This window comes from Lithobates pipiens, unplaced genomic scaffold (genome assembly GCF_037356315.1).
Source record: "Lithobates pipiens isolate NorthernLeopardFrog02 unplaced genomic scaffold, aLitPip1_a1.2 Scaffold_8, whole genome shotgun sequence".
NCBI classification, from domain to species: domain Eukaryota; kingdom Metazoa; phylum Chordata; class Amphibia; order Anura; family Ranidae; genus Lithobates; species Lithobates pipiens.
The window spans coordinates 130716339-130742960 of record NW_027507903.1 but is presented as its reverse complement, the minus strand read 5'-3'; the positions used below and the strand labels follow the sequence as shown (position 1 = coordinate 130742960).

At 43.8% G+C, this 26622-nt stretch overlaps 1 protein-coding gene across 1 annotated transcript in view; it reads right to left on the bottom strand.

Annotated features, from left to right (window-relative positions):
- The window catches only part of SND1 (staphylococcal nuclease and tudor domain containing 1), an 840361-nt gene that overhangs the window by 498630 nt on the left and 315109 nt on the right, over positions 1-26622 (bottom strand). Inside the window, exon 14 of the mRNA XM_077473541.1 lies at positions 2285-2357. Within this exon, the coding sequence (XP_077329667.1) occupies positions 2285-2357 (73 nt within the window). The remainder of the gene's footprint in view (positions 1-2284; positions 2358-26622) is intronic.

Here is a 26622-nt window from a genome sequence, read left to right as displayed (position 1 = left end):
TGAGTCTTTCTGCTCTGAGGTCTAGGTTTTTGTGCTAGGGTAGACCAATACTTTTATTCCCAGTGACATCCTTAATAAGGGTGTCCAAGGTCTCTCTAAATGCTATCCCTTATAAGGCATGCAAGGCAAATGTTTTGCATGCCCTCTCCTCAGCCCAACATTTCAACCAAAGGTCTGCACATGTTGACTGCAAGGAGACGCATACAAGAAATAAGATTAGAGATATTTATTAACCTTCCCACAGAGTAGCTCAGAGCTATCAAAAAATTCTATACATTCTACAATAAAGGGATCAGTGTGGAAAACAAATTGATCCCTTCTCATAAGTCTAGTTTATTACCATCATGGCCACAGCAGGTTGTAGTACAGGTACTGCAGGAAAAAAAGTTACAGAAAAACACGTATGTGATCCTTAGAAACCCTGTTGGTTCTTTATTAAGAGGGGGAATTCCCTGATCCTTGACAGGAACAGCCCACTTCTTTAAAAAAAAAAAAAAAAAAAAAAAAAAAAGAAAGAAAAGTCTCAAGTAGGTTTAGGGATGTGTTGGTATTCCTATGACTTCTAAAAGGATCCTAGACATGTAACAGCACTAGTAGAAGTTACAGGTGTTCCATTTGTAATGAACTTCAAGATTGTGATAAAAACTGCAGAATCCCCCCCCCCCCCCCCCCCCCCATAGTTAAGCAAAAGAGTTAATGTGACTTTGAATAAAAACACTGTATATAAAACTCACCATAACACCCCACCAGGAAAAAAAAAAAAAAAACGCTATTTGGAGAAAATGTACACCATCCTTGGGCTCTTGGAGAAGGTATCTGTGAAGCAGCAACATCACTTCCTGTTATTTGTCACTGCTTCTTAAGACTACAAATCTCATGTTGCCCTGGGATTTAGAGTCCCAATAGGCAGCAATGGGAGCGTTTGTAATGGAGGAGACTCCTGGCCTACCTATGCTGCACAGTGGGTGAATCAGACTAGTAGTTTGAGACTCTTTGGTCAGAGTATTGCAGCAAGCGGTGATGTAATCAGGTTAGCACTTGCATTACTAAGAACTACAGTCTGAATGTGCAGCACTGTGGATGGAACTGTGGGTGTGAATGAGATGGATCAGATTTCTGGCCTGTCAATCTATGCTGCACAGGGGGTGGATCAGACTGAGTGTCTGAAACGCTTAGATCCACCCACTGCAAGTGGTGATTTAGTCTGGCCACTGATGGCTTTACCAAGAACTACAGTGGGGAGCATACAATGCCAGTAGCCAGGGGGAAATATGGCACAGCAGCCACCAGTCATATGAACAGGATATAGATGCACGTTCTTCACAGAACCAAGGTGATGGTATTTCTATTTTATATATTCTAACACCAATATTCTATTCTATTGCTATTTCTAGCAAGGGGACTGTGCAGTATAAACAAAGAAATTATGTAAAAAAAAAAAAGTTTTTTTGGCAGAGAATGCATTAAAGTGGATGTAAACCTGAATCATGAACATAGCTGCAGTGTTTTCTTATCTCTCTTCAAAGCACCAAGTCCCATGGGCTCTCTCCTTAGCATAGTAACTTCTGCCAAGTTCTCAGACCCGTGATAAAACCAGGCTGAAATTTTGTCGTGGGGGGGGGGGGGGGGGGGGGATGCTATAAATATATTAGCAGAAAGCTGCTTTATTCGCAGGACAGCTCTAAAAGTCACACCAAATTCCGACCGCCAAGAAAGCGGTGACATACAACATGTACGATGGGACTAGAAAAAGGAAGTTCAACACCTAGTAGCCAATAACTTCCATCTCGTAGTGGAATCTGAGCATGCGTGAGTTTTTGCGAGTCGGAATTGCATACACATGATCGGAAGTTTTTCCATCGGGAAAATTGAGAACTTGCCAGCAGGAATTCTGCCAGCTAAATTCCGATGGAGCATACACACGGTCGCATTTTTGGACGAAAAGCTCTCATTGGTCTTTTGCTGCCCGAAATTCACAATTATGTGTAGGCGGCATAACAAGATTCCCAAGGTAACATACTTTTTTTTTTTAGGAAGATGTATAGAAATCACTGATCCAAAAAAGAAAAGCAGTTATGTAATCATAAAATAAAGAGTTTTGCACTTTGAAACAAACTTGTCCGTGTGCTGGCAACATATTTAATTTTGCACACTGTGACCAGACGGGAATTATTGCAGCACTCTTTTAAACACACGGTCAATGCCAATATGGTGTGCGAGCAAAATACATCACCAGTCCATAAAATGATGCACAGCATTCAGTATAACAAGTATAATTTCTTACCCCAGAGATGTCTGCCACTCTGTGGATTGGAATTTCTTTCTTGCTGTGAAGGCCTTTGGCATTCTTTATTGCCCTAATAAAGGAAAACAAAACAAGTATTTATCAAATCCAGTCCAAAATGAAGATGCATCTTTAGTCTACAAAGTATATGATGCACAGACCCATAACACTGTGAATGATTAGGAAGTAGAAAAATTATTCTCTATACTTTCTGGTCACAACTTTCCTCAACCCACCAGGGTCAAATGAGAGAATGGCCATCAAATCCCCTCCTCTGATCATGTACAATCTAACTGGAAAAAGTTATTTTAGGCTGAATTGTTACCAGTTAGCACACATAATAAACGTCTTTTAACATGCACTGCACCACATCTTGAAGTATATGTGCATTACACTTTTTCATTCTGAATGGCACCATGATACGCACGCACACATTATAAACAAACCCACCTATCCCTCCGCGCACCACTCACATCCCCAACTCAGATGAAAGTGCACTGGGCTGCGCTGCTTTTGGATGACTGTTACAGCTACACACAAAGCAAACCACTAAACACAGACACGGCAGAGGAACTTTTTTTTTTCCTGCCAAAAGTTTTGTTTTCCTGTAAACCCAATTCTGTTTATACAGCTCAGCTTGACAGGGGTGGTGGTGGGCCTGATGTTTCTCTGCTGCAGTTTCACTTTCACTTACAGGTCTTCTCCCAAGCCAGTGAAATAATCAAAAAAACTGATAATTAAAACACGCGTCACAGAGTTGAGCTTATTTTAGATATATTTTCACAAAAACTCTTTAAAGCAGTGACAGTCTTGGATGGGGGAGTATTCTCCTGCAAGGCAATATAATGTGCTAGTATGCATCGCATACTAGCACATTTTGAGAAACTTCTCACCTTGAAATTAAGCCCTCCAGCAGCACCTTGTCACCGCTGCAGGCGCCCCCATCTTCAACCGGACTATCTTCTGGGTTTGTGTGCTTCTGCAGCTTGAATGGCTAAGTTGTGAGGACGTCACTCCCGTGCATGTGTGCGGGAGACACTGTCACGGCACACAGCTATGAAGAAACATCAAGGGTATGTTTCTTTAGAGCGCATGTGCCGACGACCTCACCTGGCTGCTGGACCATTTACTTAAGGCAAATAGATTGTCCACTCTGCAAGTGCAGTTGCTCCACAGCTTAGTAAACAAAGTAAAGCTTTAATGTATCATTGTGACTCAATAAATGTACTAATACAACAGATGTGCCTTTTTAATGAATTTTCTATAGAATTCAAAAAGATTTGTTTTTGAAGCACTTTTGAAAAGCACACAAAAGATGCAGACGGCAGGACTCCCACCTCGTCTATTGTAATACGACGGCCGAGCTGGAGCCATTGTCCTGGAAGGATGTCATATGATGTGCTCCCAGGATTAGTCTGTGCTTTGGCATGGTCACCCACTGTGTCCACAGGACGTAGCTGATGCCAGATCACTATCGGCCTGCTGCTTATACCATTTGATTGCTGTGGCCAATCACAGCAGATCACATGAAAATTGAACACAATCAAAGGCTTTGACTCATGCCTTTCATTGTGTACTATGGTGATGAGCTCTGATTGGTCACAGTGATCACAAGGTACAGACAGGGCCAATCACATCTGTTACCATGTGGTTAGCTGTGGCCAATCACAACAGTAAACACAGAATGAATAGTCTCCATTCAGAAAAAAAACATGCTTATTACACAATACAGTTATAAGCAACCAATCGTATAGTGTGTAAAAAATAAAAAATCCTGATCACCTCCCTAACTTTACCCACAAAAACAAAAGTGTGTGGAAAAAAAACCACCACAAAACCAGGGTTCCCTCAACAGGAGGAACTACCCACAACCGACCAAAAACTGCAACAGTGCATTAACTTAAAGGTACTGCGTTTTTAACCAAAAAAACAGGAAAAAGGGAATTATTGCATACACAATTGCAACTATTCAGCTACCTGCAAATCTTTGTGGCCAAAACAGGCATCAGCCGATGCACCGACGTCTACCTTGTAGAACTTGGTAAATGTGTGGACAGGTGACTAGGTCTCCGCTTTATACACGTGAGCAACAGACCCTTGGTGTCGGAAGGCCCAAAACATTCCGATTGCCCTTGTAGAATGGGACGTGGCCGGAAAGGGGGGCACCTCCCCCTTCAAGGCATAGGCTTGTAATACAATCTGTCTGATCCACCTGGAAATGGTGGCCAACGAGACCGCCATGCCTTTCTTTGGACCAGCCACCGAAACAAACAGCGAGTCTGACTTCCGAAAGGGAGCCGTGTCAGACAAATACACTTTTAGAGCCCGAATCACGTCCAGTGCGAAGGGCCACTTCCTTAGGATGTGTCGGCTTAGGACACAAGGATGGTAACAAAATGTCCTTATTGATGTGAAATGCCGAGACCACCTTCGGCAGAAAGGACGGATGCAGACGCAACACCACCTTATCCTTGTGGATCACCAGATAGGATGACTTGCAGGACAAAGCCGCCAGTTCCGAAACCCTCCTGGCTGATGTGATGGCCACTAGAAAGACCACTTTCTGAGAAAGTCAACAGGGGAATCTCCGTATTTTCAAACGGCGGTTTTTGAAGCGCCGATAACACCAGGTTCAGATCCCACGGGGTTAACGGTGGACGCACCGGAGGGACTACATGTCGCACCCCCTGAACAAAAGTACTCACTAGTGAGTGAGATGCCAAAGGCCGTTGAAAAAAAGACAGCCAAGGAGGATATTTGTCCTTTAAATGGTTCTTAACGCCAATTTCTGGTTCACCCCTTGCTGAAAAAACAGCAGGATCCTGGATATAGAAAAAGGAGCGTGGGTGCCATCCTTTCCCCTCACACATGGAGATGTAGGCCTTCCAGGTACGATGATATATCTTCCGAGAAGATAATTTCCGTGCTCTCAGCATAGTAGGGATCACAGAGTTTGACAAACCTCGGTTCCTCAACACCTGCCTCTCAATAGCCATGCTGTTAAAGCCAGCGATGGTAAATCAGGATGGAGAATAGGACCTTGAGACAGAAGGTCCTCTCGCAATGGCAGTCGCCATGGAGCGTCTGCCACCAGGCGCACTAGGTCTGCATACCAAGGACGCTGAGGCCAATCACGGGCAAGCAAAATTACTGGGATCCCCTCAACTTCCACTCTGCGAAGCAGACGTGGTAACAGTTTTAGTGGAGGAAAGGCATAGATCAGCTGGTACTGATCCCACGGAGCCACCACCGTGTCTGCCCATGGATCTCTTGTCCTGGACACGAATCTCGGCACCTTTCCGATTGAGACGGGAGGCCAGAAGATCCACGTCTGGTGTGCCCCAGCGCAGGCACAGTAGCCTGAATACCTCCGGATGCAACGCCCATTCTCCTGGGTCCAGCATCTGGCGACTTAGGTAGTCCGCCTGCCAGTTCTCCACTCCCGGGATGTAAATGGCTGACAGGGCCGGTACATGTCACTCTGCCCATAAAGTATGTGAGCGACCTCCCGTGCGGCGGCTGAGCTTCTTGTTCCTCCTTGGTGATTGACGTATGCCACTGCAGTGGTGTTGTCTGACTGGATCCTGATCAGACGCCCTTGCAGTCTCATCGACCATGTGGAGAGGCATAGCCTAATCGCTCTTAGTTCAAGCAGATTGATCAGCAACTTTGATTCCTTCATTGACCAGAGGCCCCGAGCCGACTGAACCCCAAACACTCCACGCCAGCTGGATAGGCTGGCATCCGTTGTGATCACCATCCATTTCAGAGGTAGGAACAACTTCCCGGACAGAAGCACCGGGGACCTCAGCCACCAGATCAGGGAATCTGACCAACTGGCTCACCTGGATCTGCAGATCCAAGCACAACGGAGATTTGTCCCACTTCATCAAAATCTCCTTCTGCAGAACTCTGGTGTGAAACTGGGCATATGGTATTGCCTCGAAGGAGGCCACCATGAGACCCAAGACACGCATGCAGAAGCGAAGCGACGACCACTTGCAGTTCATCAACAGTTTCACCGTGGCTCTGAAAATCTGCAGCTTGTCTGAAGGAAGAAACTCTCGCTCCTCTGGAGTCCATTAGCAAGCCCAGGTACTCCAAACAGCCACCAAATTTCTTGCGGGGTCTGCATGGTGATCACCACATCCTCTTCTCCTCCTGAGGGCATCTTCTGCCTCAGAATTCGATCATCTAGGTATCCCACGATCGCCATCCAGCGTTGCCATAGCAACGCCAAAACTGGAGCCAGTACCTTGGTAAAGACTCGGGGGGGCTGATGCCAAACCAAAAGGGAGAGCCATAAACTGGTAGTGGGCTTCCCCGACTGCAAACCGCAGAAACTTTTGATGCCGGAGGAATATGGGTAGTGCAGGTACGCATCCTGGATGTCCAAGGATGCCAGGGAGTCCCCTTGATGGAGTGCAGTGACTGAGCGAACTGATTCCATTCTGAACCTCTGCACTTTCACAAAGTGATTGAGGGCTTTTAGATCCAAGATTGGACATACCTCTTCCTTCTTGGGAACTACAAACAGGTTTGAGTAGAACCCCTGGAAACGTTCTGATTCTGGAACAGGTACAATCACCCCGTGATTCAACAGGTCCCTTACTACCCCCCAAAAGGTCCTCCTAGCGAGCCAGAAGCACAGGTATGCTGGAGGGGAAGAATCCATCTTGCGGCCAAGAGAAGAACTCCATCTCGTAACCGTAGAAAAATCAGGTCGCAGACCCATTGGTCTTTAATGCCTCCATTTGGAACTTTTCACCTCATCTGTTCATCCATTTGCCGATTTTTGGACTGGAAAGTTTGCCTGTCTGGTGAGTGTGGTCTCAGAAGGGGGATACACTTTATGCACTTTTTTTAATCATTGCTAGAAATTGTGTTTAGTGGTATGAGAATATATTAAGGCCTAAAATCATGAAAAAAATATTTGCAATAGGTTATATATAACAAAAGAAGAAAAACACTTAATTTTTTTCAAAATGTTCGGTCTTTTATTTAGCAAACCATAAAAATAAAAAGTGTCGATTAAACACCACCAAAAGAAAGCTCTATTTGTGAAAAATAAATAAAAAAAATTCTTATATATATATATATATATATATAGAGATATAGATATGTATAGATATGTATAGTGTTGCATGACCATGCAATTGTCATTCAAAGTGTGACAATTGGCCTGGGTAGAAAGTTGCACAATTCTGGCTAAAATGAGAATCACAATTGTTTTGCTTAAAAGATAGATCACTATTCTCTCACGGTGTAACAATCTTTCACATAAAAAAAACAAAAAAAAAACTACTTTGAGTCATTGAAGTGTATTTATTCCCAAAAATTGCGTTTGAAAGTTGGCTGAGCAAATACAGTGCTACATAAAATATTGCAGCAATTGACATTTTATTCCCTAGGGTCTATACATGTTTGGGGGTTCCAAGTAATTTCCTAGCAAAAAATATTGATTTTAACTTAAGAAACAAGTGTCAAAAAGATTTAGACTAAGTGGTTAAACTTCCTGCATTTACACGTGTTAAAAACTTGGCAGACTGCTTGGATTTTTTCTTTACATGCAGAAGTTTCTCCCTTTGATCTGAGAAGGAAGAGCTAGTTACGTTTCATGTTAAAAACTTGGCAGACTGCCTGGATGTTTTCTTTTGACAGTTTTGAGTGAGCAGATAATTCCCTCTACTCGTTATATGAAAGAATAGTCAAACTGCAATAGAGAACGTCAGGGGGGTTGGATCAAGATCACGATTTAACGATTAATTGTGCAGCTCTAGTAGAAAGAGGCTAAAATTGTCTGGTGGGAAGTGGTTAAAGTACCATACCCACGATACACTGGTGTGAGTTCCATAGGATTTAAAGGGATACATTTTTCTTCTGCATATTTTTAACCAAAAATGGAACAGTATTAAAAGGACACTAAATGTAAGTATGTTAACCTTTTGCACTCATAATTCTAAATGAAAAAAAGGCTTAAATTCAGACAACTTTATGATCCACCTGGAATCCTCCTGCATACAACTTTCCAGACAATTAAAAAAAAAAAAAAGAAAAAAATGATACAATACCCATTTTATAGCAGAAACATGCCCCTATGTTAAAAAAAAAAATCGTTGGGAGTCAATATAAAAGTGATCAAACACACTTAACTCCTGCAGACTAACTTAAGCAGGATCATAGCTACAACAGTTCTGAAACATTAGCCAGGAGGCAGAATCATATGCACCTTATCGTTCAATATTTACAGTTATATCTGGTTCTCAAATGATGGATCCATCAGTGGATATGCAAATCATGTTACACATCAGTAGGACACACAGTTTGCACAGACTGGCGCAGCAGTTGGAAATAAAAGTGCGGAAAAGAAAATATACTAAGCATGTTCACACTGTGTAAGCAGACAGCCACACGGACTTAGCATCCACATCCATTTCTAAATGGAAAGCTAAGTGCAGGGAGAATGGCTTTATAGTAAAGCACAATTTTACACATCAAAAGTAATAATGCCTTCTTCTACTTAATTCCTATGACTGCTTAATCACATGGAGGAGATTTAAATGCAAAGTGTGCAGCTTGTGCTGTGGAGTTAATGGGAAAAAATCTCTCAGGTGTAAAGAGCAAATCTCTCCAAGGGAAGCAGAGCAAGCAAGGCTAGTCAATTAGAAGGGGAAAACAAATTAACAAGCGCTACCGATCCGATTCTAAGACCTATTTGCCATCTAGTGGAAAGCAGTATCTATGTATTTGATACAGCAAACCAAGTGGAAGAACCACATGCAAAGACCTGAAAAGGAAAAAGACTGCACCAATAAATAAAAAAACAAAACAAACCACACACACAAGACAAAAGTGAGGGTTGACCAAATTGGTTAAGCTGCATTATACCAGTTAATAGTTTAATGTTGTCTTTTCAACTTGCTGGCTTGTTTAGATTAGTGCTCAGCACGATGCAGTAAAAATAGCTTGTGTCTGCTCAATTCTTCTACCACCTGTTGTCCCCAAAGCTATTGTACAAAGACCTTTCCATCAAGGATGAAACAAACCAACTGTCTGAGCCCCCCACCCTCTGTGCAATGCTGGTTTTAATGGTCACCAAGGCAAGGGGAAGAGCGGCGGTCATGCTGTGACTCTATTCATACCAGGGTTCATACGTGACTCAATGATCCAATAGGTAAAAGGTTTGGACCTTTCCTGCAGGCAACCCTATGGTTCCCTTCACAAGCTGAATTTTACTCACTGCTAACAGTCCGTCAATAAAAACAAGGCCATTTAGGAAACTAGCTTTCCTCTGAAACAAAATCCAATAGGCAAACCACAACAAAAACATTTATTTATTTCAGCTTGACTGTACATGCTGAATGCTGAAGATAGTAACTTTAATTACATGAAAATATAGGGCTTGAAAACAAAATTAACTGCATAAAAAATAAACTGTGCCTAAGCATTAAATTGCAAAAGGTTTATAGTAGTTATAAGTAGTTATGCAAATTAATTATTTGGGTGTGGGGTGGGGTAGCTTGTGAAAAAGCCATCAGACTATTGAATGTATCTTTACAAGATATGGATGTGGCGGTTAGTAGAACCAGTGTGCAGGTTTACTTTGCGAATGGTGACTACTCTTTATTTTACGTCTTTAGGCCCCTTTCACATGTGTGGATCCATTTTCAGACATCCACCTGCTCAGCCAGGATCGATCTATTGATCCCCGCTGGGCCAGCGGATGACAAGTCCGTCTGTGCAGAAACGGACCTGTCAGATCTCCGCTCTCCTCTATGGTGAGATCGGAACACCTGTCAGTTTTCATCTGATCCGATTAATGGATGGAAAATAGGGTTTCCACCCGTATGGATTTTGTGGAGCGGATCAGATGTCAGCGGACATGTCACCACTGACATCCATCGCTCCACAGCGATGTATGGAGCGACGGCCTGAAAAACTGACCAGTGGATCTGAACGGTCCGCACGTGTGAAAGGGCCCTAAGAGTGAAAGTTTAAGACACCAGCTTTCAAAAACACAGGAAGCACATTGGGCTCTTATTGGAAAAAAAACAAAAATCTGATCTCAAATGGGGTTAGTGCTGCCCTTTTCTCACCTTATACAACTGATTATATACTTTCTTTATGTTAAAGATGTTAAAAGTCAATATTCAACTCATTAAATATAAGTGAGCTGGCAGTTTTCCTTCTTTAAATTCCAGCTCCCTTATGTACCACTATACCATTAATGCACCACTTTGGCAGAAATAAAAAGATTATATATTCTCACAGCCCTTACCTGTGTCCAGCTGGCTGTATAAAAAAATAAAACTTCCATTACTTCTTATACAGACCTTGGGAGTTGACACAGGAAGGTGGTCACTAGCTGACCTCACTAGCGCATACCCTGCCCTCTCCCCTTCCAGCAGATCACTACACACCCACCTCATCAAGTGCACATTTTTTTCCAATGCAATGTGAATATTGTTCTCACTAAACACACAAGCATTTTTTCCCTACCCAATTCCATCTTGCACAGATGGTTCATTTGGCAGAGTGTGCAGGAGCTGATCAATCAGCAGCTCATGTGAATACAGCTGTAGTAGTGAAAACAGAAGTATGTCTTGGGTTCTGTAAAGCTCACTATAGGCTATACAATAGTATTGTACAATCAACTTTGAATCTACCATCAATTATGTAGTCTTGTCTGATTGGATACAGAGTGATTGGATAGATGGGTGTTGTCCCCCTATTAAATTGTTTTTGTCAACCTAAAGGAGATTGTACAATCAAATTGTATAGTGTATAGCCACCTTTATACATCTAAAATTAACTTGCGCTTTCAGTGGCATTACTTGTTAATGGCAACCCAAACACAGAAGCAAAACACATTTTGCCACATGAAAAGACAAGTGACAAACAACAAAACACAGTAACAAAATGTGCAACCCGCAACATGCCAAAATGTCCCATGGGGTACTTTTCCATGTGTAGGGTAGCCCACTGATTCCATAGGCTGTGCTATGCGTAAAGCACGAAAAATAAACCAAAAATGCACAAGCCCACTACGCTAGGTGTGACTGGGGTCTGGACAGGCTCCACTTACATCACAGAAAATAATAGCTTTGCTATGAGCTTCAAAAACATGCTACAAACACACCAAAAAGCATGGTAAAAAATTAACCACACGTCGCTTTAAAAAAAATCTTCTGGAGCTTCTTATGGGGTGAAGGTTGCACATAGGGAAGCCCATTCAAGTGAAAGGACTGTCCAATGTGTGACGAGCGGAAACACTCAAAAATGACCAACACACATGCAAAAATGTGAATTTCCACTGTGAGCGTCTCTATCCACTTGTATAAAGATGGCCACACACTGTACAGAGATTATACAATCAGATTGCATAATGTCCCTTAGATTTACCAGAACTATGGAATAGGACTCCTCCCCTGAACAATCGATTCAATTTGTATCAAATCGGGCAGGTTCTTGTACTATACTGTAGTTGAAATTTCAGTAGCTTGTGCAATCAGATTGTAATGTGTATGGTCACCTTAAGGGAAGTAGGAAAGTGGGTAGAAATAAAATAGAGGTGGTGGCATAGTAATGAGGGAGGTGTGATCCAGACTAGTAATACATGCCATATAGCATCCTTTTCTGTGATGCAACACAGTGAATGATGGTAGATGACCTACAGTAAGTGACTGATTTTTTGTTATACCCAGGCAGAAACATGAACTTTCAAAGCTTCTGTGGATGAGGGAAATGAGAGATAAGACATTTGGATGGCTGGGCCAGAAAATTATATTACAAGAGGATTCTATTATGAAAAGTGAAATTATGCCTAAAAATGTGAAGGTCAGCCATACGCGATTAAAATCAGTTATTGGGCAGTCCACATGTGCCAAGTTGTATGATCAATTGGGTAAAACCAGCTCTCTGTGGGGCACCTAGTGAAGTGTAAGCCAGGAGCTCTGCAGAATCGCCACAGAAAAGGAGGATCGGGGCTACTCTGCGCAAAACCCTTGCCCAGATCTGGAAATTATAACATGTATGTTATTGAAGAAAAAAAAAAATGCATTTGATGTGGATGTAAACCAGATTCATGAAATTTGACCTAACCACATAAATATCAGCAGTGTTTTCTCATCTCTCTCCAAAGCTTTAAGTCCTGCGTCTTTCTGGTGTTCCGTTCTTCTGTTACCAGCATAACTGACAAGTTCTCCGACAACCGAGATAAAAACTGAAACTTGTGTCAGGGTGGGTGCTATAAATAGATCACCAGAGAGCTGGTCTATTCATAGCACATCTCTCTCACTTTCCTTCCTTCGCCTATGTGGAGTGGGGGTGTGTGCCTTTCCTCCAATCAGCTGTCATACAGTGTATGCCAAGAATCCACACCCAGTGCTGAACAGGAAAAAAAAATCTATAACAGGATGTGCACTTTTGAAAGAATATATCAAGTTGAAGACAGAAGATATACATGTAAAACTTATGTAGGGAGATTTGTTTCATCTCTGTATCTCATCTGAGGCCATTCTGTTTACTTCACTGGGTATATGTTACATCCACTTTAAGATGAAAAGTCTTCTGTGTGCAGCAACCCCCCTTAGCCGCACCCCCCCCCCCATATTTATCTGAGCCCCATCTGTCCAGCAATGTCCGCAAGTCCCTTGAACATCCCTGACCTGACTCACCCTCCTTATTGGCTGAGACACAGCAGCAGAGCCATTGGCTCCTGTGGCTGTCAATTAAGGTCAGTTAGCCAATCATGAAAGGGGGGGGGGCAGGGCCCAACGGCAGCTCTGTGTCTGAATGGACACACGGAGAGGTGACTAAGCTTGTGTGCCCCCATAGCAAGCTGTGATCTGTTCGCCGCAATACCGCTAAAAATCACAGATCATTACTAGTAAAAAAAAAAAAAAAAACCCACACATTTCTCCCATTGTTTGTAGACACTATAACTTGTGTAAACCAATATACGCTTATTGCAATTTTTTTTTAACCAGCAATATGAATATATATATGAATATATATATATATATATATATATATATATATATATATATATATATATATATATATAGTCCTAAACCGAGGAAGAATAAAAAAAAAAAAAAAAAAACATTTTTGGGGATATTACTGCAAAAAGTATTTTTTCTTTTTCAAAATAGTCATACATTTTGGTTTATAGCGCAAAAAACAAAAAAAAACAAAAAAACAAAACAAACGCAGAGGTGATCAAATACCACCAAAAGAAAGCTATATTTGTGGGGGGGGGGGGGACATGTTGTTTGGGTACAGCATCGTACAACCGTGCAGTCGTCGGTTAAAGCAACGGAGTGCCATATCACAAAAAATGGCCTGGTCATTTAGCAGCCAAATCTACCAGTCTATAAGTGGTCAAGGAACAACAATGTTGAATAAAGTGGTCTATTTGGTTTGGATATGTGCAGTAAAAAGCGGCCGTTCAACTTGATACCATGCATGCACAGGTCTTTGCTGCCATATTTGTCGTGCTCACTGTGAAAAGTGCATATTTGCAGGAGGAAAAAAACGAACATGGTAGCGAGGACCACCACCATTCATAACGGTGAGCAACCTTTCACATTGATTATGCACATGTGCAGGTTCACACTAAGATATTGACTTATCACATGCTATTGCACATGTGCAGATGTCAACAAATATGGCGGCAAGCAACAGCACCAAGGGTGGTAGCAGCTTGAAAGACCACTCTCTAGGTCTTGTGCAGATTCTTGCTTCCATACTGCGGCCCTTTTGCTCCCACCCTTAAAAAGGTCAGCTGTGGGTTCTAATTGTCTTACACGGTTTTCCCATACTTTGTATAACTTGATTCCAATGTTCTACGAGGTGAAGCTTGGCCAGAAAAGGAGATCAAGGGGTGCAATGTGAAAAATGACATGCAGTTTTTAGCACTTGCTACCGTACAGGCAGTTTTCTACAACCAGATAACATGCAGGGGGAGTGGTTGGAAGAACCCACTTGCTATAGAAGGCGCTTTGCTTCCAACAAAAGTGTGCCAGCACTTTCTAGATCAGTGTTTTTCAACACCAGTCCTCAAGGTGCCCCAACAGGTCATATTTCCGTAAAAGATGAAACAGCTGTGGTAATTAATAGGGCAGTGAAACTGATCAAATCACCTGTAGAAAAGAATGGGAAGCCTGAAAACTTGACCTGGTGGAGCGCTTTAAGTTATCTAGAACAGGGTCTCTCAACTCCAAACAGGAGTCAAGCTACAGTTACAGTTTGGTGCCCAGCCAACGCAACAGATCCAGCTAGACTGCATGCAGTTATGGGTGATACTGCTATAGAACTGTAGACTTAAAGGATTTTTATTAGTTACCTCTGGTACTCACAACCACTACACCTGAGGCATACTTGGGCACTAACTTCCACTGCAACCATCACATCCTCTGACACCTCTTGCCACTAAAACGCACTTTGGCACACTCACTACCCCTTTGCATTTCCGTATTCAGCCTATCCACTTTTTCTGTGAAACAAAAAAAAATAAATCTAAAAAACATTTTGAGCAATTGTTCAGTTTCCAAAAGTCTGTCCATATAAAGCTTAGACAGATAAGGGCCATCAGAAAATAGTAATGCTTTAATAAATGGAGGACCAAAATTCCCAATTTAGGGCTACTTTCACAATGAAAGCGCTGGACATCGACAGTAAATCGCAGCTGGTCCGTAATATCCCAGTCTACTCTCAAATGTCATAAACTGGAATCACATGTGAAGGATTTGCTTTAAAATGTAATGAAGTTAATAACGAAGTAGTACAACTAATGAAAAAAATGAAGGAATTGGAGGGATCTGTCCTGGGACCAATTCTGTTTAATCTATTCATAAATGATTGAGATTGAGCCCATTTAGCCCATCCTCTGCTGATGATACAAAGCTAAGCAGGGCAACAACTTCACAACAAGATGTGGAAACCTTACAAGAAGGCCTAAATAAAATAATTGGTTGAGCAACTACAAGGCAAATGACATTTAAATGTTAAAAAAAAAGTAAAGTAATGCATCAGGGTGCTAAATATATGAATGCAAGTTACTCACTAGGGGAGAATACTGGGTAAATTCCAGGATGGAAAAGAGCTTGGGGTCCCACTAGATCACAGGCTCAGCAATGGCATGAAAAGCCAGCAGAATATTAGGGATTTACTCCAGAGATAAAACAGCAAGACCCCTTTCACACTGAAGGCGCTTTTCAGGCATCTTATTGCTAAAAACAGTGCCTATAAAAGCGCATTGAAAACGCCTCTCAAGCCTCCCCAGTGTGAAAGCATGAGTGCTTTCACACTGGGGTGGTACGCTTGCAGGAAAGGAAAAAAAAAAAAAAAGTCCTGCAAGCAGTGTCTTTAGGGCGGTGTCTACACCGTTCCTATACCGCCCCTGTCACTGAAATCAATGAGCAGTGGTGCTTTTCAGTAACCTTTAAATCCTCATTAATCCCTTCTTTGGGGTTAAAAGTGCCCCGTTCCTGCCACAGGCCTCTGTGCAGCAGTCGTTCTTGAGTAGGGGCAGGAGAATGGTGTCACGGGGCAGGCGGTGAGAGAATGTCATCTCTCTGCTCCCCGCCGCACACTCCGACATTCCGGATGCTGTGAGGGCGGAAGAGCGGCGATAGATGTCATCTCTGCTCGCCAAGCTGCTTCTCTTATCTGCCCTGCCCATCTGCCTCTCTGATCCACCGGGTTTTCACCTGCCCGCCTTGCAATGTCATGCCGACCACCGCGGCCTGGCTGCAGACACACTCTGGTGGTTGGAGATCCCTGGACTAAAGGACCTCTTAGCTTAGAGGAAAGACTACAAGTTTTAAAAGTATTCTCTCTGGAGAAGAGACGCTTGAGAGGAGAGACGATAGCAGTATACAAATACCTTACTGGTGACCCTAGCATAGGGGGAGTTTAACGACTTGACCGCAGGGAGATTTACTTTCCATGACAAGGCTGTTTTTTCGCTATTAGGCACAGAGTAACTTTGACAATTGTGCGGTCATGCAACGCTGTATTCAAATAAAATTTATATTAGAAAAAAAAAATTCTCCACAAATATATTTCTATTGGTGGCATTTTTATTTTTTGCACTTTATACAAAAGAAAGAATTTTGGAAAAAAGAAAGATTTTTTACTTTCTGCTATAAAATATGTGCAATAAAAAAATGTGTAAAAAAATAAAAAATAAAAAATGTCTTAATAAAATTTAGGTCAATCTGTATTTTGCTACATATTTTTAGTAAAAAAAAAAAAGTGTATATTGATTGGTTTGCGCAAAAGTTATAGTGTTTACAAACAATGGTACAGTGCCTGGGAAAAGTATTCATACCACTTGAAATTTTCCACATTTTTCATGTTACAACCAAAAACGTAAATGTATTTTATTGGAATATTTATTGGGATAGACCAACGCAATATTTGAGAGGTTGAAGAAAAATGATAAACAGGTTTCAAAATGTTTTACAAATATGTGAAAAGTGTGGCATTATTTTGTATTCAGCCCCCTTTATTCTGATACCTTTAACAAAAAATTAGTGGAACCAATTGCCTTCAGAAGTCATCTAATTCGTAAATAGAGTGCACCTATGTGTAAATACGGCTGTTCTGTGAAGCCCTTAGAGGTTTGTTAGAGACTCTTAGTGAACAAACAACATCATGAAGGTCAAGGAACACACCAGACAGGTCAGGGATAAAGTTGTGGAGAAGTTTAATGCAGGGTTAGCTTAAAAAAAAAAAAAAACATCTCAGAGCGCACTGTTCACTCCATCTGAAAATGGAAAGAATATGGTACAACTGCAAAGCTACCAAGACGAGGCCGTCCACCTAGACTGACAGGCTGGGCAAGGAGAGCATTAATCAGAGATGCAGCCAAGAGGCCCATGATAACTCTGGAGGACCTGCAGAGATCCACAGCTCAGGTGGGAGTAACTATTAGTCATGCACTCTACAAATCTGGCCTTTATGGAAGAGTGGCAAGAAGGAAGCCATTAGTGGTCCCATTTGCAACATGTGGGGGACACAGATGAGACCAAAATTGAACTTTTTGACCTGAAAGCTATGTGTGGTGGAAAACTAACACTGCACATCACCCTGAACACACCATTCCCTCCGTGAAACGTGGCAAGGGCAGCATCATTTTAAGAGGATGCTTTTCTTCAGCAGGGACAGGGAAGCAGGTCAGAGTTTATGGGAAGATGGATGGGCCAATACAGGGCAATCTTAGAGAAAAACCTGTTAGAGTCTGCAAAAGACTTGAGACTGGGGCAGAGGTTCAACTTCCAGCAGGACCACGACCCTAAACATACAGCCAGAGCTATAATGAAATATTTTAGATCAAAGCATATTCATGTGTTAGAATGGCCCAGTCAAAGTCCAGACCTAAATCCAAATGAGAATCTGTGGCAAGACTTGAAAATTGCTGTTCACAGATGCTCTCCATCCAATCTGACAGAGCTTGAGCTATTTCGTAAAGAATGGGCAAAAAAAGTCTAAAAATCTCTAAATGTAAAACCATTTTGGGGGGCGTGGCCTGACAGCGCATGGAGTAGGACGCCATCTGAGGAGCTCCGCTCACTAATCCTACAATCTATTGCATCCTGCTTACTGTGGCTCGCCCAACTCACGCTAGGAAATGGGCAAACCCGTGTCACCCCTTATGACCGTGCCCTCAAATGAGACTGGGGGACCCCTAGCAAAGGTCACGTTACCTATACAAGGAAAACCTACCACTTTTCTCATTGACACGGGTGCAGCCAGGAGTGTGTTGAGAACTGAGGACCTGCCTGATAATTCTTTTCTTTCCACTATTGATGTTTCCTGCGTGGGAGTGGATGGGGTGCCTCGCTCCAGTCCACTCACTGAGTCTCTCCAAGTGGGGACATTTCCTGATTTGCTCGTCAGATTTGTGGTGTCCTCTACATGTCCCTTGAATCTACTAGGAGCTGATGTGCTGTCCAGACTACAGGCGTCAATTTTCACACCTGGGGGTGAAGTTACATACTCCCCTATCCTTGGAAGACTTATCTGCTTTGTATTCTCTGCCTCTCCTGATGACACTTCATGGAGCAATAACTCAATACCACAGGAAGTACTTGACAGAATCCCTGCGTGCCTATGATCCACAGGACCGGAAGACAACTGTCACTTAACCACTTGCTTACTGGGCACTTAAACCCCCCTCAGTCCCAGACCAATTTTCAGCTTTCAGCGCTGATGCACTTTGAATGACAATTGCGCGGGCATACAACACTGTACCCAAATGAAATTTTTATCATTTTTTTCCCACAAATAGAGCTTTCTTTTGGTGGTATTTAGTTACAGCTCGGAGTTTTATTTTTTGCTAAACAAACAAAAAAAAGATGCAAAAAAAAAAAAAAAAAAAATCATGTTTTAATAGTTTGTTATAAAATTTTGCAAACGGGTCATTTTTCTCCTTCATTTAAGTGCGCTGATTAGGCGGCACTGATGGCTGCATTGGTGGGCACTGATGGGCTGCATTGGTGGGCACTGATAGGCTGCACTGGTGGGCACTGATAGGCATAGTTAAGGCGGCACTAATAGGCACAGATAAGGCGGCACCGATGGGCACAGATAAGGCGGCACTGATGGGCAAAGATGGGCACAGATAAGATGGCACGGATGGGTGGCACGGATAAGTGGCACGGATGGGTGGCACGGATGGGCACTGATAGGTACCACAGATAGATGGGACTGATGGGCACTGATAGGTGGCACTGATAGGTGGCTCTGATAGGTGGCACTGCTGGGCACTGATGGGCGGCACTGGGGTGCAGCACCTTTGAGGCAGATTTTGGGTGGCACTGTGGGTGGCACTGTGGGCACTGCTGGGTGGCACTGACAGGGGGGCACTTTATTTCAGGATGGCACTGCGGGTGGCAGGTGGGCACTGGCAGGGGGCAGGTGTCCGCTTGAATTGTTGGCCGTGATCGGGACTGATGTCCCGAACACGGCCGCCGGCGATCGCCTTTTTTTTTTTCTCCTCGCGCTGTCAGCGCGAGGAGGAATACTAGCCGATTACCGGCTCCGTTTTATCACATGATCAGCTGTCATTGGCTGACAGCTGATCACGTGATAAGGGGTCGGGATCGACCCCTTACACGGATCGGTGATCAGGCGAGTCTCACGGACTCGCCGACCACAGATCTCAGGGGGCGCGCAGGCCGCTCGTAACCGGGACGACGTCAATAGACGTAGTCCCGGCAATCTAGGTCCGCGCTAATGCCGTCATTCGGCAATAGCGCGGTACCCAAGTGGTTAAAGGTGCCACCAGTTTCAGTCAAGTTCAAAGAGGGCGCATCATTGCCCCAGAAACCACAATACCTCCCCCTAAAGTTAGCTCAATCTGCAGCTATTTTGAAGCATGTCAAGGCCCTCGTGTCAAATGGAGCCCTGATATCCTGCGCACCTCCATGCAACACACCTCTGTTCTCTAGGAAGAAGAGAACCCCTAAAAGAGAACCAGCTACTTGCGGGGGTGTCCCTGACTCCAAAGTACCTCACAGTGGTGGACCATGCAAACACTCTCTTCAGTGTCCACCCTCACCCCTCCTGCTGGTACCTTTTGTATTCACCCACGAAAAGACAGCAACATACCTAGACAGGTATGCCAAAAGGGGCACAGAACTCTCCAAGCTAGATTGCAAACGCTATGGCTATCATCCTTGACACATAACAAGAGGATCACCTGGAAGTGATTCTCCTCCAATATGTTGATGACCTTCTCCACTGTGCAGCTAACTTACCCACTGTTGAAGTCACCTCAGAAAGGCAGTTGTGCTATCTTGCCAAACAGGGTTGCAAAGCCTCAAAGCCCAAATTGCAGTGGTGCTCAACATCTGTAATTTTTCTTGGACACTGTCTTGTTGCATGGGACAAGACACCTCATTGAAGACAAGGTGAAAGCAATCTCCGACATCCCACTGCCACAAGGCCAGAAGCCCCTTCATTCCTTCCTTGGACTAATCTCCTATTGCAGAGCATGGATTCCAGAACTCTCCCTACTGATGCAACCTTTGTATGACGCCCTGAAATCAGACCCCTTCCAGATGTCTCCTGAAGCAATATCCAACTTTGAGGCCCTCAAGCACACCATCTCTGGCGCTAGGGCTCCCAGACTACGACAAAACGTTCAAGCCCTTTGTATCCAAACATCTGGGACATGCTACAGGTGTACTCACCCAATCACACGGCATCTGCCTACGCCCTATTGGATATTATTCCTGTCGGCTGGATGCGACAGCAAGAGGAGGCCCATTGTGTCTGCGAGCTGTCTTTGCTGCACAAGCCTTGTTTGACAAAACTGCGGGCTTGGTCCTCGTTCTGCTTGCTCCCATACTCGACCAAGATCCAGCTGAAACATCCATCCACTGCCAGACACTTGAGACTCCCGTGTTCCTACCTTCTAGACAGCATTACTCTATTACGTTGTCAAACACTGAAACCTATCACCCTTCTTCCACTTCGAGGGGGGAAAAGGAGGAGTCGTCGAGTCTTGACTTGTCACCCCATGACTGCATCAAACTAATGCGGCTGGAAACCACGCATCTCCCCACCGTGAGTGAAATACCCCTGCAGGATCCAGGTCACCACTCAAAACTCGGTTCTCCAAACTGAAACCTTACCGCCGGTGATGTCTGCACAGGTGGCAGAGCTGCAAGCACTTACTACAGCATGTAAATTGGCAGAGGGAAAGAGCCAACATTCATACGGACTCAAGATATGCTTTCAGCGTTGCCCATGACTTTGGTGTTATCTGGAAGGACAGAGGGTTCCTGACGGCTGAAGGAACACCTGTGAAACACAGCTTAGCCATCAAGGACTTGATGGACGCCCTGCTTCTCCCAACCCAAGTGACTATTCTAAAAGTAAAACACACGACAAACTAAACTCGAAGGAAGCTCGAGGCAATCTAGCCGATTCAGCTGCCAAACAGACAGCCAGTGGTCCACAGGAAGTAGACAGCAGGGTGGTAGAAGACCACTCCGTGCTTATCCTACAGACTCTCCCAGTGGACAGAGTTTATCTGAAATAATTACAGGAAGCAGCAAGTCCGGATAAGAAGGAAAGCTGGAAAACGGAGAGGAGCAACTCTCAGAGATGGACTATTCGAGTGCAACAAGAAGCCTTGTCTACCCAGGAGTATTTACCCAGCCATGGTGCAATGGGCAAATGGAGCTGCCCACTTGACAAAGACTCTTATGAACTTATGAGTTACTCCATTGACCAAAAACTTCTGCAGATCATGCACTATCTGCAACAAATGTAACGCAGAATGTACAGAAAAGGCACAGAAGAAGCACCTGGCAAAAGCTCTATACACCTTCCAGAGGATACAAATTGATCACTCCCAAATGCAAAAGGAGCGACAGATTCGAATACGCCCTAATGGAGGTGGACATGACTGCCAGGACCACAGAAACTACTGAGTGAGATGGTATGTAGATTTGAGGTCCCAGAGGTGATAGAGAGCGATCAGGCCCAGCCTTCACAGTAACCCTTACAAAAGATTAGGGCAGCACTGGGGGTTCAGTTGGCTCTACACACCCCTTACCACCCTCAAAGTAGCGGGAAGGTAGAAAGGATGAAAGGGACACTAGAAAAACAGGATGTTAAAGATGGCCCAAAAGACTAACCTGAGTCAGCCAGACAGTTTGCCCATTGCCCTGTTTAGTGTCAGACACACTCCTCGGGGGAACATGCCCTATCCCCTTATGAAATGTTGTTTGGTTCAGCCCCCAGACTTGGCTGTTACTTTCCCCAACAGTTACAATCTGATGTGTTGACTAATTATGTAACCGCATTATCACGAGAATTAACCCAAATGCATGTCCAGGTGTGTTTTCTTCAATTCCAGATCCTGAATTAGATACAGGAACACACCAACTACTGCCTGGAGATTGGGGGCTGGTAAATACATTTGTGAGAAAACATTCTTTTCAACCCAGATATGATGGTCCATTCCAAGTTTTGCTGACCACAGCCACCTCAGTCGAATTGGCTGGGAAGAATACCTGAATACACGCTTCCCACTGCAAGAAAGCTCCAAGCCCTGAGGACAAGATCCCGCCCACTTAATGACGACCATGCTACATATCCTTTTTCTGTTTGGTCTAGGGGGAGGCCCAGGAGGTGGCCATCACAAAAAAAAAAAAAAAAAAAGATAACCAATTAGATTTTGGGTATAACTCTTCAGGTACACATGTGACCACCTTTACCTTTGATTACTGTGACATAGTACCTTGTCCGTTTGACCCTTTCATGGCAATGTTATTGGTACAATGACATCCCTGATGGTAAGGATATATGTGTGTTTACGGACAGTTACTGGGGCCAGAATTGTGGTTCCTGGGAGGGACAGTGGGTTGGAACATAGGACCAGATTAGAGGGTATCTGGACCGGTGAATGTGCCCTTGCAAAGGTCATTATGTCCCTCCATATCCTAGCAGAAGATACTCCTGATACATACACTGACCCAGCACAAAGTCAGAGGAGGAAGCGAGCAGTTCTCTCCGGAAGCTTTGACCCTCATGTGTACATAGATGCTATAGGAGTTCCAGGGGGGGGGGGGGGGGATCCCTGATTAATTCAAAGCCAGGCATCAGGTAAAAGTTGGTATTGAGTCTTTGATCCCCATAATAACTGTGAACAAGAATGTAGACTGGATCAATTACATAAACTATAACCAACAAAGATTCGTGAATTACACTAAAGATGCCCTCCAGGGAATTGCTGACCAGTTAGCCCCCACTTCCTACATGACATTCCAGAACCGGATAGCCTTAGACATGGTGTTAGCTGAGAAAGGAGGGGTCTGTAAAATCATAGAAAAAACGGGAACCTGTTGCACCTACATACCTGATAATACCGGCCCAAATGGTAAAGCAACTTTAGCTATAAAGAAATCAGAAGATTTGTCATTGGAGTTGAAGAACTCTGGTATTACAGACCCATGAGATCAATATTTTAGCTGGATGAGTGAGTGGGTGGCAGAAGGTGCTCGCCCAGATAGGGGTAATGGTACTAATAATCCTGGTTCTTTTAGCCCCGATTGTATGCTGTATTCTACCTTTCGTAAAAAAGTTAATGAGCAAGGCCGTAGACAACAGCACACCTACATTTCTCCACCAAGAAGAAGAGGATCCTCTTATGATGGAGGATGGCAAACCCTTCACTCCTCTACAGTCACTCCCTATCCAAAATCTCACAATCCTATAGGGTTATAGGGAGATAGCACCCGATTGCCCTTCTCCAGCTGTATCGAGGGGGGTAGTGAACTAGTTGCTGCCTAACTCTATATACAGCTTAAAAAGAGTTGCTGAGGAGAATGGGCCAGGTGAGGAGGACCTTTAGATGAGGGACAGAAGAAAATAGCCATTTTAGGGGGGACTGTTAAGGAATGTAATGTACATAATGATAATCAGAAAATGTCTATTTGCTTACGTGTATACATGTTCCTTACTTATTATGTAGTATATAGATTGACTCTCTGTTAGGAGTTTAAAGATGGTGTCTACACTCTACATCCCACGCGTTAGAACGCATTTGAGATAACAGAACCAGCTTCAACCAAACTTCAAGCATCAAGTTTCTTCATTTCTCTTGTATTGTAACCAATAAGATGTACCCATTAGACTGACATAGCAATTATGTATCTTTCTGTATAAATTATTAACCCCACCCACGAATAAAGCAGAAGTTAGAAGTAGCCTGAGCTGAACGTATCTCAGAGAGTGTTTACTTCTAATGTGCATGCACATTTATATATTTAATAGGAAATAGCAGCAGATAACCTTGAACTAGTTTGTAGTTTTTATCCATTTCACCCCCTCCTATTCATACTTACATTAGAACCCTTACTGCAACACATCAGGCTTAACCCTGACATCAAAGGGCTGGAGACAAGCTCATACCATCATACCATACCATCAGAAGGTCCCCGCCTATCCAGACGACATGTTCTACGTTTCAGAGCCACACACACCTCCTTGCCAGTCCTCCTGTCTGAAATGCAATGCTATGGAGATCTATCAGACTTCAAAATTAACCTGCAAAAGTTGGAAGCACTTAACGTTTCCCTCCCTCCCAGCTCACAGGCCCACATAGGCAGTAATTTTCCTTTCTGATGGGCATCCCAGGCCATCCAGTACTTAGGCACCAAGATCCCCTAAAAACCCACATCTTATCTACCAACTAAACTTTCAGCCCCTCTTAAAAACCTTCACTTCAGACCTAGAAAGATAGAGGAATCTGGCGTTCTCATGGTTTGGTAGATGTAATGTTCTAAAGATGAACATTATGCCGAGGTTACTATACCTCTTACAGGCCCTACAAATTAAGATCCTCCAGACTTTTAGAGCGTTGTGCTCTATGTTCATTAGATATGTTTGGCAGAACAGGCCACCGCGACTCGGACGATCCTTACTGCAGAGACCGAAACTCAGGGGAGGGGTTGGACTCCCTGATCCAGCCCTGTATGAAACAGCAGTTCATATGAATAGGGCAGTGGACTGGTGCAGACACCTGCCCAATAAACTGTGGGTCCGTCTCGAGCATGATTCGGTCCCATTGAAGGTTTGCCCTGGAGTAGGACCAGTCTTTCTAGATTTGCTCTGCCGCATCCACTAATTGAGCCCACTTTACAGGAACTAGACAAGTACTTTAAACTGGCGAAAGCCCCAGCGTTCCCTCACCCTTAACTCCTATAATAGGACACCCAAACTTTCTGCTGGGTACTTCTGATAAATCCTTTTGATTCTGTCAGGACCAGGATCTGATCAGAACCTCCACTTTCATGGGTGCTACAGAATGGGGAGACCTCTCAGGCATATATCCGGAGCTTGGGTCTTCCACTATGGGCAGATGGAAACTGGCCCAACTCACCCATTTCCTCAAATCCCTACCGAAAGTTGGTGATTTCCGCAGACCAATGACACCATTTGAAGAGCTGTGCATGGGGGAGGGACCACAACGAAGGTCCCTCTCCTATTCATACAGTATCCTACTGGAACATACATCTCAGCTTGACCTCCCGTTCCTAAAAAAAATAAATAAATGGGAAAGGGACCTAAACATTTTATGGAGGATCAAAAGAATCTGATACTTTTTTTGCTCATAAGTCCTTCTTATGTTGCAAATACCAAGAAATCACTTGACTCGCTGGTACAGAAATCCCACAGTGCTAGCAGCCATATTTCCAGGGCACAGTCCAACGTGCTGGAGATGTGGCACGCATAATGGCACATTGCTACACATCTTCTGGGAGAGTCCGACCATGCCCCCATTCTGGAGACAAGTCCTCCAGATCATTCACATACTAACTGAGGTTGCTCCAGGATAACCCAGCAGCAATACTCCTAAAATTTGACTCCAATATCAGGAAGGAAGCATCGTAAAGCTCTGCTGAAACACCTTCTGAATGCGGCCAGGGCATGCGTTCCCAGTGCATGGAAACAGCAGTCCTCACCGACAGTGTCACAATGGTTTGCGAGGGTCTGCAACATCCATCGTATGGAGCAACTCGCAGCTGCCATGGGAGATGGGGGGGGGGGAACACAACGCCCGCTGGATGCCTTGGAATCTTTTCAGACGAATACAAGACCTACATGTGAGCCCCCTCTCCTGAGACGAGTTAAGGACCAGGGTCACCGGACCTACTGGAGTCCCTCTTCTCTGCTCTACTCCCTCTTACCACCCTTGTCTGCCTCTCTCTTCCCTCTTACTCTATTGGTTTCCTTTCACCTGTCCTACCCTTCCCCTCTTCTGATCCTTTAATACCCTTATTCCACATAAGTGAAAACATTTTGTTATTGCTGGAGATCTCCAACATTGTCCCCTCACCTCCCTTAATGAAAATTAGAACTCGCAAGTGACATACTGATTAAACCCTGCCCCCCGAAGGAAAATGCCCACTGAAGATGCTACCCCCCGGGGGCAGCCCAGGATGTGAGCGAACTGGAGGTTTCCCTTGCCGTACTGGAACAGCTACAAGGGAAGACAGTGAGGGGGTCCTAGGTCAGCAACTCATGGCTTAAACAGATCGTAGCATTAACACTGTATAGTTATGTACCTAAATTGTATAATGTGCACACATGTTCTGTTCGGTACTAAGAAAAACTGGGAACCATGTTTTTCTTCAACTTATTTTTTCTATATTCTGCAATCCTTAAATAAAATATAAAAAAAATAAAAAAAATAAATAAATAAAATAAAAAGAAACCTTGAAGTGCAGTGAGGATATTAATAAGGTTGCAAGGGTGCAAACTCCAGAAGTCTTAATAAAGCCAGCATATTATTCTCCCAGTAAACCAGCATA